The sequence below is a fragment of the Sminthopsis crassicaudata genome, chromosome 2 (assembly GCF_048593235.1).
Source record: "Sminthopsis crassicaudata isolate SCR6 chromosome 2, ASM4859323v1, whole genome shotgun sequence".
Classification (NCBI taxonomy): Eukaryota; Metazoa; Chordata; class Mammalia; order Dasyuromorphia; family Dasyuridae; genus Sminthopsis; species Sminthopsis crassicaudata.
The window spans coordinates 648,067,505-648,084,004 of NC_133618.1; the positions used below are offsets into that span (position 1 = coordinate 648,067,505).

Sequence of the window (16,500 nt, forward strand, 5' to 3'; positions counted from 1 at the left end):
GGAGAGATCCCTAAGAAATGATAAGATTATTGCTGCTAGTAAGAAAAATTTGAGCCTTTTAAAAAATTCCCAAAAACTTGATGTTCAATATCTCCACATGGTTGCATCCTGGCTTGTGGGTGAGCCCTGGCCAGGCTGGAGTTTACCTGGGACAGCCAGGAACGGGCAGCAAGAAGGTCAGACACAACCAAAGGATCTCCAGGCTGATGATGATAAACCACTCCTTCCAGTAAAGGACAACATCTCTGAAGGGAGCCCACCACAGGTTAACCTAAACAGATGGGAGACAAAGAGAGGATAGGGACATTCTTAGGACCACAGAGTGATTCTATCAGGGAGATAATAGGAAAATATATTTAAATTTAGAAAGGGTCTTAAAGGCCATATTGTTTTATAGTTAGGGAGGCTAAGGAACTGAGAAATGGCCTAAGTTGTCAGAGATTATAATTGACTGAGTCAAAGATTTATACTCAAATCTTTTGACTCCAAATCTAGCACAATTCCCATTGTAATGAAAAATAAATAAACCAATTGGCATTTATAAGGTGCTTATTTCTTTGCCAGGCATTAGATTAGAAGCTGTGGATACAAAAATCATGAGAAAGCTTTCTGCTTTTTATTATGCTATGGTGAAATCACGCTAACCATCTGAAATTATAACTGAAATAAAAACGATCCTCAAGTATAATAAAGCCCCTTGGGCAGCCAAATGGAACAGTAGATAAAGAGCCAGACCAGACCCATAGTTGGAAAGACCTGAGTTCAAATTCAAATTCAAAAATTTAATGGTTGTGTCACTTTGGGTAATTCATTTGATCTCAGTTTATTTATCTCTAAAATAGACATCATAAAAGTCCCTGCCTTCCAGGGTTGTTATGAGAATCAAAGAAGGTAATAGTTGTAAAGTTCTTAGTAATAATGTAGTAGTAGAAGAAGACTACTTAATAGATACTTGTCGATTGAATGAGGACTATCTCCTTAGTGAGTTCTCCCTTATTGGAGGTCTTAATGTAGAAACTAGATAATCATTGGCACATTGCAATGGGAGTTCATTTTGGAGTTTGTGTAGACAATAGTCCCTGAGTTCCTGTCTAGCTCTGAAATTCTTGCAAAGACTTATAATTGTTTTCAGAATGGTTTGTTCTGAAAAAAAAGTATATCAGTCCTTGCAAGAAAAAAATTCCAGATTGAAATTGAGATTTCTTAAAACCAAATTCTATTTCAGAAAACGTAGGCACCAGATATATTTTGTGAGGACTATTGGATGCAAATGTCAGTTTATCAAGTCCCAGAATAATTAGAAAGGAAGAACTATTGCCCAGAAAAGAGTGGAAGGGTAAAGGGAAGATAGAGAAGACAAAATGGGAAGAAAAGGCAAGTATAGAGTAAAGAGAAACCTTTTCATTTGGGGGGACATTTCAGGGGAAAACCCAACACTCCTGATACAGAGACATATCCCCTTTTTCCCCTTCAAAATGATTCAAAAGACATGGTAGATTTTTAAAGCATTTTAAAGCATAAAGTATTTCTTCTAGCCCAGACTGGAAGTATAAGAGCTATTTATTCTCAAAGCCTGATCTTGGCATGAGAGCTTTGACTTGCTTCATTCCTGATCTGCACCCATTCATCGTTCCTTAGGCAAACTATTGTTACCCCTACTTCCCCTACTTCATCACATTGATGCTGGATAATGTACAATCCACTGCAGCTCAGAACTCCTGATCTCAAGAGATCTAAGAGTCTCAACTTCCTTGGTAGCTGGGATTATAGGAATGCACTACCATGCCCAAGAGCACTTTTTGAATATGATAACATATATGTTGAACAAAAATAACATATATCATGTGTGCATGAACATAAAGGCAGCATGTTTATTGTATGTGTATATATGTGTGTATGTGTGTATAAGTGTATATAAGTATATGTGTATGTACAAAATATATATGTGTGTATATACATTCGAATATAAATTCATTGAGTTCAGGGACTGTTGCATTGTTATTTGGATCCCCAACATCTGGCACAATGCCTGCACATGTGTTATTTGTTCTTAAAGTGGGACAGTGGAACAAAATAGTTTAATCTTTGTTTGTCAAAGAGAACCATGACATCAGGAAGGTGATGCTACAACTTGCAAATGAATTGAATTTCAGTGAGGGATGGCCGTGCAAAGGTACAACTTCATTTTCTCCTCTGAAGCCATCTAGGTCCAGTGTACAGATATAGATATGGCTCCAAATGCAGTAGGTTATCTTGGTCTTCTTAAGTTAAAGTCTTCCTCAGACCTGACATATGGGAAGTGATTAATAATACTTATTAACTGATTGGTTGACCTAACAATCCAGGTAAAGACATCTGGGACACCAGGGATATTTAGTCAACATGATTGCAGACAGGAACAGGTATACTACTTACCTGATACATCTGCGTATCTGTCACCCCAAAGGCAATCTGCATCAGGGCCACAGCAAAATAGGTGAAGCCAAGCCTTTGAAGGACTCCTGGCAGTCTTGCCCAGCTCCAGGATACTGGAGGACAGAGGAGTAGAAGGAATCAATTCCATCCTAGTATAGTTATTTACTTACACACTACCACAGTCAGCTTATATTGCAAAGGTATTGTTTCTGATCGCCACTACTCTGAGTTGAGTTTTTTAGGAGTGGAGATGGGGAAGTCTAAGACAGACACACTTTCTTTCCTTCTTTCCTTAGGACCAAAGTCATGTATTTATGAGAGGACTTAATTGTTAAGCAAATTATTTATTTTATGAAACATTAACTTGCTGAGCTAAGAATTGAGACTCCCACGTTCAGCAGCCTTCAGAACTGTCCTGTCATCTCTGGATCTCATGTTCCTTCTCACCAGCATGTTCTATGTGATAAAAAGTGTATTATCTATGAAATCTAGGAGATACACTAGATGTTATGTATTAAATTACTTTGTTTCTGGGTTGTTGATGATAAATATAATATTATCTTATAGGATTTAGAGCTGGGACAGACGTTAAATATCACCTAATCTGCAGAAAACCAAAAGAGGCTCAGAAAATCTACAAAAATCTCCCACTTGCCCAAGGTCACTTAATAAATAACAGATTTGGGATTCAAATCCAGATCCTCTGGCTCCAAATTGAAAACTCTTTCCACTGTACCATGCTATCACTTATAAGGTTATTTTTTTTTTCATTTCTATCTTTGGGAGGAGAAAGAAGTGATTTTTAAGTAATTAAATGGAAATGAATAGTTAGCAGCAGGAGTGACTCATGGACAATCAGAAGGGCTCCTGATTGGCTGAGAATTATCCTGAGATTCTAGAATATATTAATGACTTGGGTACAGGTTATCTAGTGCAAATCTTCATTGAAATTAGTTTGAAAAGCCAAGAAGAATGGAGATATTCTGATGTGAGGGCTGGCATTTTTGGTTTTGAACACAATGAGGTTGGGCATCTTACTAGTTTTAGCTTCAGGAGCCCATTCATAGGATGTAAACTGAAGATTTAACTGGGGAATTTTAGATTAGGATGGCTTTATAAATTGGAGCACCATCCAGTCTGCTCTGGATAGTTTTCTTTTTAAATACATATCTGATTGTTTTGCCTTTGTATATTTTTTAAATGGCCGCACTTTATTCCTTGTAAAATATACAACCCTGTTTAAATTTTCCAGTGAATTGCATGTGATAAAGAAACAGACCCTGGGAGCTGCAAGCATATCTGATGTCAATAGTTAGATGTTTAGGGATTTAGATGTAGGGATCTCCACTTTCTAGAAAGTGAGGCTTAAGATCTCAGAAATAAAAAAAAAATGACTGCAATGGAAAAGCAAGTTGTTCATCCAGTTAATAACCCTTAATGAAGTACTTACCATGTGCCAGACATTGTGCTAAGGCACCAAGTATAAAATTACCAGCAAAAGGAAAGACAGTCTCTGTCTTAAAGGAATTTATATTGAGGGGGGCAACACACGAAATAAAACTGAAGAGTTTGGGGGCTGAGAAAAGGAAGAAAAGACATAGTGGAGAAAGAAGTATGAGGACTCAAATGTGGATTTTGGAAAAGAATGAGAGTGAACCTGCCTAGTGTAGGCAGTTTGTTTAAAACTAAGATATTCCAAAAGGAACCAACCAGAAGAGGAGGATTAAGGGGTAGAATGATCTTCCAGGGTGAGAGGGTTTCTGTGGCATGGAAGAAAATGAAGTGTGGTGAGATGGGAGAGGAGCCTGGAGAGGAATCAAATAGTATGTGAAGGAAAGTAAGAAGAGTAAGGGAAGAAAGTGCTAACACTTTTTAAGTGTTAGGACATCATATGCACTTACTCATTTGGATCTTACAATTCCTCCTATATTATATTTTATCAGTTAGTACCATTCACAGCCCATTTTAATTCAACAGTAGATCTTTAGTCTTATCAATGTTGGCCCTGTTTATGATTCATCTACACCTTCTCATCTTGTTCAGCCCTTTTTATTTCTCTAATAGTTCCATGGATTCATGATTTCTTTGGTGTGGACAGCTCCTCCTGAGGTATAGACTGTACTTTGTTCATGCCTTCTGATCCAAAGTGGTTCTTGTCTATTCTCTCCTTTAAATCCTTCACAGAATTATGCTCATTTTGGGGGGGGACCTACTTCCATATTTTTTGCTTGGATATTCACAGAGGATGTGAGTTGTATATTGGCTATAGCTTAATTTTGTTATATACAATTACATAGCTAGTCCACCTTCTTTTCTCTTTTTACTTTTCTTTGATAACTTTTATGCTACTTTCTTCATGTAACTCTTTGCTAATACTACATTAGAGCCTACTCACGCATAACATAGACTACTCCATTACCATTTGGATACCTTGCAACTTTAGTTTTTTAAAGACTGTGGACTTCCATGACTTGTAATTGTCCTTAAATAAGTCCTTCAGAAAGAGAGAAAGAGCTATGTACAGTGTTTTCATCTTTGTTGTTGTTGTTTTTTTTATTTTCCCATTTTTTCCTTTTGATCTGATTTTTTCTTGCACAACATGATAAATGTGGAAATATGTTTAGGAAAATTGCATACCTAATATATATTGAATTGTTTGCTGTCTTAGGGAAGGGGAAAAATGGGGGAGAGAGGGAGAAAAATTTGGAATACAAGCTTTTGCAAAGATGAATGTTGAAAACTATCTTTGCATGTATTTGCATGTATATTATTTGCATGTACTACTGAAAAAATAAAATAATAAGTCCTTCAGAGAGGAAAAACCCAACAAGATGGAGCCCTCCATCTAGGCCTTCTAACATTCTAAGTATAACAATGCTAGGACTTAGATCAGACAAAGAAATGCTGGGATTTTTCTATCTTATTTGACATAGTTGGTTATAGCAAGGGCTAACTCGTGTTCGTTATTCATTCTACAAACATGTATAAATGTTTACCAGTGGCAAAGTAAACATTAGATACTGGGGAAAATTTTAAGATAAGTAGAACAGGTTTTCTGTCCTCAAGGTTCATACAGTTTAATTTCCTAGCAATATATAAGTTTCATTCTCTTTTTGATCAAACATTTCCTGGATGACATCTAGAAAATGAAATTCCCTATGGATGACAAAGGTTTTCAAAAGCTCTAATTTGCAGATGGCATTGTACTGATTTTATCAAACTTTATAGCACTGCAGAATGTCCTGGAAGAGATCTGTAATCACTCAAAGAAGCTTGGTCTGACTATCCACAGAGGAAATACCAAATAGATAAAGGATTTGTTTATTGTCCAGATTACAGCACATTTTGGGATAGACATCCTCTAGAGTAGGGGTTCTCAAACTACGGCCTGCGGGCCAGATGCGGCCTGCTGAGGACATTTTTGTGGCCCGCCGGTTATGGCAAACGGGCTGAGGGGTGGAGACAGAGTGTGAGTTTTTGTTTTTACTATTGTCCGCCCCTCCAACAGTCTGAGGGACAGTGAACTGGCCCCCTATTTAAAAAGTTTGAGGACCACTGCTCTAGAGCTTGTGTATCTCAGTATGTATGTTGGGGACAATGAGTTGGACATAAGAAACAGGGTAGTCTGGTTACTTTTATCAAATAGCAAAGCTCTTTTCATGACTCCAGCTAAAATCAATGGCCCATTTTTTAAAATACTAACATTCTTCTGGTGGCGTTCTCTGGCAATGAGATATGAAGTATTACAGTCTAAAGAGAATTGGATACCCAGATGACAATTACAAATCCTGAAGCAACCAGATTATGCTTACCATGCTTTCCTTCATAATTCTTTTGGTTAACGAATTTTAATTCTCTTGGTGAGTGTTGTCTACATTTGACATTTAAGAAAGCTGAAAACACACAGAGCTTAAGTTATTTTAGCCAAAGTCACATATCTAATTTAGTGTGCACCGAAGAATTTGAACCTTGTTTCCACATCTTGGCAAGTTTGATTGTGCAAGTTTGTTGTAAGCTTGAGTCAGGATTCCTTAAATGCTCCCTAACCATCTCCAGTTTCTAAAATACTTCCCATCCAGGCCCATTTCCTATATCATCAGCTCTGTGAAGCCTTCCTGGGTCCCACTCTCACTGACAAGCAGGAAGTGACCACTCTTTTCTAACACTTTTACACCATAAATTCTGCCTTCTATCATAATTATTTTTGTACTTGTCTCGGCCTCCTACTAGATTGTATGATCCTTGAGGACACCGGATTAATCCTATTCATTTCAGAATTTCTCCTAATATCCAATGCTTCCTTTGTAACTAATAAGCATTTAAAAGAGTTTGTTAAATGACTAATGAAAACAAGTCAGTACTGTGTTATAACCAATTGTGTTAAGTGAAGTAGAAAAATCTCAAATATTCTTTGCATGATCTAAGACCTGTGAGAGAGGAAGCTTTTGAGAATTAAATAATGTCTGGGATCATATATGAACTGAGCTTTGAGTTTAACAAAGCAATTTCCTTTGAAGTAGGCAGTACCATTATTAATATTCCCATCTTATAAATGGGGAAACTGAGATACAGGGTTTTAAAGCTGATCTCCTGACTTCACATTCAGTTCTTTTTCCAATCTGCCTTTCCAATAGAAGAAAATGCTCAAATGGGAAAAAAGTCACAATATGAAATCAAGTTAGGCTATCACTGAATTTGCAAATGGATCCAGTTCTTATCTTTTTCATTGTCTTTATCTACCCAATTCTCATTATTTTCATGTTCTTGTGCTGTTTATATTATTGCCATTGCTCCAGTGAGCCTTAGCATGCTCTCATGCTTTCATTGCATTTAACTTTTCCAGCCCCCCTGCTTCAAACAATCACTTAGGGCCTTCAAATGCAGAATTATTGGCTGAAAGAACCATAGGGTTCATCTTGGGGCCTTAAGTTCAGGGCCTCAGGGCTCCATCTTGATTATATTCAACTCCAGTGGAAAGAGTCCCATCAGTACATTACTGCCATTCATTCTTAATGCATTCTCCTTCATCTTTTGTTAGGCAAGCAAAAAATAAAGGGGGGAAGGTGACAGAAGGAGGAGTTGATGCTTTTTAAGAGCACTCTTATTTACATGCCTCCCCTACCCATCTCCCATTTGGCATTTCCAGCTGTGTCCAGCATGATGATGATGATGAAGAGCTGCAATCCAAAGTGGATAGGAGAGAGCATTGCAAAGTGAAGAAGATACAAGACAAAGAAAAGACTCAGATCTTATGAACAAATCATTTCTATCCTTTAGGCCTCAATTTCCTCATCTATAAAAATGAGGGAACTTAGAAGATCTCTAAAGTGCTTTCTAACTGTAAATCTAGCTTCTTCTGATACCTTTTCTCTATCTGTAAAGTGTTATCAGCAAATGTTTTCAATAAATCAGTAAGTCTTGAACACTTTCTCTCTCCTATTGAATACTTATGACAAAGAACAGTTAAAGAAATTGGATCAACAAAACAACCACATCGGACATGTTCTTGTATCACTTTCTAGCTACAGTCCCCAATCTCCCTTTTGAGAAAAGGGAAATGTTTCATGAATACCTCTTAGGACCAACATTAGCCTAAGTTAGGCTGCTTTTAAATGATTGTGTATATTATTTTCCTGGATCTGCTTACTTTGCTCTGCATTATTTTAAAAAGTCTTATGGCGTTTCTCTGAACTACTAATATATACCATCTCTTAACTGCACTCTTAATATTCATAGATGATGAAAAATATAACCCATGTCCTGAGAAGTAAAATGCTAAATATACAGAATAAGACATGTATTGGTGGACACAACTAGTGTGAGAACTGCTTTTATGTAACTATATCTGTTTGTTACTGGAGCTTTATTCCCTCTTTTTAATGTGAGCAGGAAGTTAACTTAAATGCTTGTTAATTGAAAAAAAAGTTTTTAAAATGTTCTCCTTTTACTCTATTCTATCCCACTTAGTAGTCTAATTTCATTCATGGATTCAGTAATCATCTCAATGTGGTAGATGCATATGCTCAGATGTAATTTCTTTCATGTTAGTCCCATATTATTGAGTTAGCCTTTTAGTATCTCAAAATGGGTCTACTGTAGACATCTCAAACTCAACATGTCCAAAATAGAACTCTTTATCTTTCCTCCCTATTTGTGGACTTTCTTATTGCTTTTGAAAATACCAACATATTCTGAATTATCCAGGCTCACAATCTCAGTGTAACCTTGACTCCTTACTCTCATTTACTCCACACATCTCATTGGTTGCCAAATCTTATCCTAGACCTAAATATCTCACATATATATTTCTTTCTCTGTAATCATATAGCCACTCCCTTAGGCCACAACTTTAACTCCTTTCATTTGGATTACTCTACAGTAGTCATGATAATTGGGCTTCCTGTCGCAAGTCTCTCCCAATTACTATATATCCTCTACTCAACTGTCAAATGATTTTTTCTGAAAAGTGGGACTGAGCATATCAAACCCTATTCAGTAAACTGAAGTGGTTCCATTTTACTTCCAATACTGAAACATGAAATCTTCCATTTGATATTTAAAGCTCTTTATAAACTGTCCATTTCCTACCTTTCTCTGTCTTTAATCCTTTCTAGACACACTATTATCTGGAACCCCTATTTGCTGTTCTTTACATAGGACACTCAAAATTACTTATTTTTCCTTACACAAGACTCTCTTTATCTCATCTCCATGCCTTTGTGTTGACTGATCCCCATGTCTGCTAGGCTCTCTTTTCTCTCACACCTTTGTACCTTAGTTTCCTTGCCTTCCTTCAGGATGTAGCTTTAAACTTACCTAAAACAGGAGATCTTCTCCAGTCAGTGAATTCTCAGGATACATAAACATGTGTGTGTGTCTGTGCATGTGTGTATATCTATATATATATATGTGTGTGTGTGTGTGTGTGTGTGTGTGTCTGTGTGTCTGTGTATGTGTGTGTCTGTCTGTGTATAGGCACATGCATAATCAAATTTCAATATAATTAGTTTGTTTGATGCATTTAAAATTTTTATATTGAGAAATGGACTATAAGCTTCAGCAACCTAAAAAGTCCCATGACATAAAAGAGCTTAAAATTCTCATCACTGTTTTCTAGTGTCTTCCACCTACTCTTTAATTATCTTGAATGTATCTAATTATTTGCATGATGCCTCTTCCTTTAGAATTTGAACTCCTTGAGGATAGGGTTATTTTGCCTTTCTTTTTATTTCATTGCTTAATTTAGTGTCTGACACATAGAGTACACACTTAATAAATGCTTATTGACTACCACAATTTGTTCAACCATTCTCATATTGATGAATATTTATTTTGTTTTCAGTATTTTACAAGCACAGAAAAAAAAACTTATGGGATTCTTATTTCTGTCTTTGACCTCATTGGAATATATACTTAGGAGTGGAATCCTTGGTCAAAGGTCTAAATATTTTTCCTAGAATAATTCTGAATTATTTTAAGAATGCAACTCCACCAACAATGCATTAATGTACCTGTCTTCTTCTAATCTTGCCAACATTAACTGTTTTTGTTGTTTATCATCTTTACCACATAAGGTCTTCTCTCTCTGTCTCTGTCTTTTTCATTTTCTGATACTTAGTCAATAAACATTTATCAAGTTACTACTATGTTCTAAAGTGTTAATATTACTGAGAATGCAAAGAAAGAAAACAATTCTTGCTTTCACATTCACAATCATAGGGGGAGATAACATGCCCACATCTATATTATATATATATATATATGATATAGTTATATAATAATAAAGTAATTAATATAATTAATTAAAATGATCAACTCTGGCTTTAAATACTTTTGAGCTGTGTGATCCTGGGCAAGCCTTACCTCTGGTTGCCTCAGTTTTACCAATTTATAGGCTTGGAAAAAGGAAATGACAAACTAACCCAATATCTTCACCAAAACAGCCCCAAATGTGATCATGAAGAGATGGATACAACTGAAATTACTAAGAAACAACAACATGTTGTTGAAAAATATACACATATACTCCATATATATGTATGTATGTATAGATATAATGAAGAGATAAAGTCACAGAGAGAAAGACAGAGAACAATAGAGACACAGAGAGACTAAATTAGAGGTAAATACAGAGGGAAGACACTTAGTGTTTAAAGGGAACTGGAAAAAAGCTTTTTGTAGAAGATGGAATTTTACCTGGAACTTGATGGAAGGAATCTAGGAAAGTCAAGAGGCAAAGCTGGGGAAAGAATGAATTCTAGGCATGATGAATAGGATTATTTCATGGGAAGAATCACAAGAATGTCAGCATCTTTGGATCATCAATGATCAATAACTATAAGTCGTCATCACTATTTTACAAATAAGAAAGTTGAGGCTTATAAAAGTGAAATAACTTTCCAATGTGACACAACTAATAAATGTAAAAGGTGAGAGTCAAATTCATGTCTTTAAGACTCCCAATACTAACCAGGGATGAGTTGCCTTGTTGTGGTAATGATGGCAATGATGAAGCCATCCTTTCACTTCCTGGATGAGTTAGATACAAAAAGAAAAAAAAAAAATTCAAAGCAATGAATCTGAAGAAATTGGCCAGCCCTGGTTAGAGTATGTTTGACTACTTATTGGATTGGGATCAGATGATACATTGTAAACCCCTCCTTGGAGCATTACTCCAGGGGGTCTGGGAAAGTGGGAAGAGAGGGTGGAAAGTCTGTCCTACTCACTCTAACAGAACTGAATTACTTTCTGACAGTCCCATGGGATCCCCAGTGAGCCTTCTCCCCTGGAGTCCTTGAAGAAACAAAAACCATATCAGACAACCTGTGGCTCCCATCCCACCTAAAGTCATTGGGCTGCTTCTTTACTTTCTTGTGGCTTGCTGAGGCAATAAATATAGGTGGATAGTATTATCTCTGAACCTTAACCTCACTTCACTGATTCTGTTAGCGGCCTCAGTTCATTTAGTCTCCCATAATCAAAATGCTGGTGTTCCCTTTGATTCATCTTCCACCTTGCCTCTCACAACCAAATGGACTCAGTTTATTAGTGGGACATGCCAGTGAAAACCCACAATCGCATGTAGTTATCTGGCTGCCAATCCTATTAGGCTCAGAATTAATTTTAAAAAAATTTATAATCTAAGCCTTCTAACAACCATTAAGGTTGGAATAAAAAGAGGATAAGAGTTGAGTTTCAGCTCAGAAAGGATATTTGCTTATTTACCTGCCTATTTAAGCATAGGAATATAACCTCCTATTCCACCTACCCTGCAGTTTTTTGAGCCCTTAGGGCCTTTAGGCTAAGTTGAAAATATCCCCAGAGAGAATATCAGAGCAGAGAAAAGGCCTAACCCATTTGTGCTTCCTGTTTTCCTGTCTCCCTTTGAAAGTAGAACTTAATTACATAACTGTAAATACATACGCATTAGGTATGTTATATATACCCACACACGTATGGCACTACATATTTTATGAGACTATCCTGCTGATGATGCGCATTGAAAAGACTTGCTTACAGTCAACACCATTTTTGAATACAAATTCTTGATGGATTTCATTAGCTTGAACAGAATGGATCAATAAAAGCTCTGGAAGAGAGAAAAGCCCTGTGAGAAACATTTGCTTGCTGCTGAACAATCTTCTTTAAAAGTTTCAGACTAAATAAGAAAAAATAATAGTAGCTAGCAATTACATGATGCTCTAAAGTTTGCAAAGCTCTTTCCATAGGCTATCCTATTTGATCATTATAATAACCCTAGGAGGTGCCATTGTGATCACCATTTTACAGATGAGAAAAAGGAGGTAGCTAGAAGTTAAGTGACCTGCCCAGCTAGTAAATGTTTAAGTCAGGATTTGAAATGAGATCTTTCTGACTCCAAATCCAACACTATACCATCTATCTGGACAGAACTCAGGGCACTCTCTTGGATATGAACCTCCAGAAAATATAACCCAGATTCAAGACCACTGGCACAGAGGGTTATGTTCTCCCACAGATTGTGACATCACTAGTGGGTAAAGACACATATTTAGAGAATACACGAAACCAGATAGTATGCAAAGAGTGCATCCATATCGAGAATATTTATATCCAAGGAACGTGGATAAAAAAGCTATGTGCTAGCAACTTATGTGGTCAAGATCTGACACCACAGGATTGTTCGTTGATTGCACAGTCCCACATGCTTATATTTGTATCCCCAATGCCTAGGATAATGTCTGGCATGTAGTTAGCACTTCATAAATTATCTTTCTCTATATATTTACAGGTCATGCACACATATGTCACTTGAAATCTATCTATCATCGATATCTATCTATATCTGTTTCTGTTATCTATTAGTTGTCAGATCTATCTCTATGTGTTTACTTTTCTCTCTGTCTCTCAATTTCTTATATTCTATCTCTCTGTCATCTACTTCTGTCCTCTATTGATATCACAGTGCTTTCTACTAAATTATTTTACTGGGCATGAAAATCTCTGCAGGACATTTGAGAGAACCTTTGTTTTCTGTTAGTATCTTCTAGGTTTCCATTCTCCCAGACTATCTGCCAGGCCCTCAGCTCCCAGTTGCTAAAGTACAATGACTAGAAATTCTCTCACTGATGAAGACTGGCTTTATTCCATAGGTGAAATAAAGAACCAGTAGCTAAGTAAGAGCAGTCAACAAAAGAGAGTCAAAGTGCTCCAGGTAAATCAAAGATTGACAGCTAGGAAGCACCAGGGGCCATCTAAACCAAAACTTAATTCCACAAATGAGAAAACTAAAGCTATGAGAGGTGAGGTGACTTGTCCAAAGCCATATAAAGTGTAAATGGTAGTTCTAGGACTCAATACCAGGACCTCTGACTCCAAATTTGATATTTTTCCAGTGTTCCATTTTGCCTCCCTCAGAGGTTGTAGTTAGAATTTTTGGGAATGATTGATATTTAGTAACAGAGAATTTTTGACAGAGAGATTTTCAGAGAAATTAGCCATTAACCCTTAAAGTTTCCTAAATAGCAAGGGAATGATATCTATGTGTGGCTACTGCCTAGCCAATGGATATGAAGCAGAGGAAGGCCTCTTCTCTTAGAGATAACTTCAGAAATCTATTAGATTCTAAAGTGTTTCTTTCTTTAGAGACCAGAAAAACAAAAGCTTTCTAAATAAGGAAAGGACTTGGGAATTGTGGCCATAAAACTCAGCTTTATCTCAGATAAAAGTACAAAAGTAGTCCTCCAAACTCCAATCCACACTTTATTTTGACTAGTGAGTTTCCTCATTGCCATTTCTATACAGATACCTTCTAAATCTATATATCAGTCCTAACCTCTCAACTGCCAGGATATCTCTACATGACTGCCCTATTGGCATTTTAAACTCAACATGTTTAAAACTTGTACTATTATCTTTTTCCTAAAACTTTGCCTCTTTTCACTATTGTGTCAGTGATACTAGGTCAAATAGTTTCTCATGTTTAAAACATTGACATTATCTTTGACTTTTCTTCTTCTATCTCACCTCTTGAACAGAAGTAGATTATTAGTTTGATTTTGTATGATGGTGATTCTAAGAACATGGTCCCAGGCAATTGTCTGACTTAGAGTTAGAAGTTCTATGCCAAAATTCTGTTTTACCCCTTAGAAAGAAATTGCATCCTCAAAACACATTTTTGGACCCTCAAATTAACTACTACTACAAGAATGGGAGTCTGGAGAGTCTGGAGTAATAAAATTTATTGTCTTCCAGGGTCCTCCCAATATACATACAAATTAAGTTTAATCAGAACAAAATCTAAGTGAAGAAGACAATATCATTGCTCTATATCATCATAGGATCATCTCTGTCTTCTGGGTACAAGTTACCCCATCAAAAACTCTTACTTTGGTGCTGTTTTTCATTTTCTTTTGTTTTATCACAGCAGCCCAGGATATAAAAGCAAATAAGCCTGTCTTTCTTGCTTTTTCCTCCTTAGAAAACCAGAAAATAGAACCAAAGAGCCAGTTTAAAAAAAAAAAAAAAAAGAAAAGAAAAAAAGAAGAAATACTGTAATATATGCATTGACTTCCCAAAACATCCCTAATCCCCAGACAATTCTTCATGGGTTTGTAGAAACCAGACACCAGACAACAGCCTGGTAATGGTGAGTAGGGGGTCAGTCTGATAAGCCCTTTGTTTCTAAAAGTCTCCAGATCTGATTATTGTCACTAAAAGTATTGCTATATTTTACTAAATTGAATTAAGAAGCCATTTTTGATGGAAACAGCAAAGTGCTAATAGCTGGTCATTATGACACTCTCAGCAAAGACGCCACAACCTGACAGACAGCAACTGGCTTGGATTTTCTGGTAAGTGGCTTAAGTGCAGACCCTCACTGACAGGGAAGTCTAGAAAGAAGATGAGAAGAAAAAAGTATTACTGGGGATCATTCTATATGCTATCTTTTAAACATAACTGTAAATATCATCAATATCATAATAGGCACCAAGAATTTCACAAGGGTTTCATTTAAGGAGCCTAGATTTATTGATCAATACAAATTATGCAAGATAAATGACAAGAAAATGCAACATATAATAGGATCATAGATTTAAAACTGAAAGGGGCCTTCCAAATCTCTCATTTTACAGTTACAGAAAGGAGGCCCAGTGACAGTCAATGGCTTGCCTAAAGCCATGAGAATAAATGAAATATTATCATAAATTGAAAAATTTAGCCCCTTTCGAATACCTAGGAAAACAAAACTTCATTGGTCAGAATTATACCAGCAACAATATTCTTTGTAAATTAACAGATGTTAAATCTTTGTAATGCTTTGAATTATCTTTGAAATATCTTTGAAAACTCAACACAAACTGGATTGCAACCAAACTATTATCACTGAGAAAACAAAAACCTATTATATACATCAGATGTAACAATGATCCCCCAAAACATAAGAATGTTTTTAATAGATGCCACCACACCAAAGACTCATAATGTTCAAACTACACAGAATGAAAGCTCTCAATATGTAGAGATGTAATAGAAGAAATCAAAGTGACATGAGAACAATATGAAGAATAAAACCCCACCAGCTTGACTGTAACTGGAATTGCACTGGAGATGTTTTTAGGAAGCCTACTGAAGATAATCCTGAATCCTATTAAATTATTTTACTATGAAAAGTAGTCATTTTATATTCTTGTTGTTCAGTTGTTTATCTAGTCTGACTCTACATGAACCCACAAACTTTTTCCATAGGATTTTCTTGGAAAAAATGTTAGAGTGGCTTGCCATTTCCTTCACCAGTTCCCACTTTACAGACGAGAAACTAAAACAAATAGGGATTAAATGACTAGAATCATGAAACTATTAAATGTCTGAGGCTGGATTTGAACTCAGATCTTTCTGACTCCAGTCCTCATGCTTTATTCACTCAACCACCTAGCTGCCCCCCAAGGATTTTATTTATCTGGGCAATTTTTTTTTTAAGAATACCTTTTTAAATGTAAAAAATAATAGCAGGACATTGACAAGCTAGTACTGTTGAATTCCAACAAACGTAGAGATGACAAAAATAAAATAAGTATAGTAATAATAATAATAATAATAATAATAATAATAATAATAATAACTAATGAATTTATGGAAAGCAAAATCACATATATATGTGTGTATATATATCTACAAAATCTCATTCTTATCTCATAAAAAAACCTGTGAGTAAGTGCTATAGTTTTATTATTGAGATAGTGGGGGGAACAGTAGATCAAGTTGTAATGGGAGTTGAGAAGACCTGAGTTTAAATTATGCTCTAGACACTAACTTACTAAGCATTACCCTGTACAAATCACTTAACCTATGCCCCCATCAGTTTCCTCATTTGTAAAATGAAAATAATAATTGTATCATTTTCTCTCCCAGAGTTGTTGAGTTAAATTAGATAATAATTATAAAGTTCTTTGCAGATCTTAAAGCACTATGTAAATGCTAATTACTACTAGTAGTAGTTCCATTTTACAGATGAGAAAACTGGAGCTGAGAGAACTTAATTGATTTGCCCAAGATAACATTAATAAGTGTCTAAAGTAACATTTAAAACCAGTTTCCCAACTTCAA

General features: G+C 35.9%; 1 protein-coding gene across 1 annotated transcript in view; it reads right to left on the minus strand.

Moving 5' to 3' along the window:
- The window catches only part of LOC141553817 (heparan-alpha-glucosaminide N-acetyltransferase-like), a 326,105-nt gene that overhangs the window by 110,460 nt on the left and 199,145 nt on the right, over nt 1–16,500 (minus strand). The window contains exons 9-10 of the mRNA XM_074285273.1: nt 2,416–2,528; nt 147–271 (exon numbers count right to left, since the gene is read on the minus strand). Of these exons, the coding sequence (XP_074141374.1) occupies nt 147–271; nt 2,416–2,528 (238 nt within the window). The remainder of the gene's footprint in view (nt 1–146; nt 272–2,415; nt 2,529–16,500) is intronic.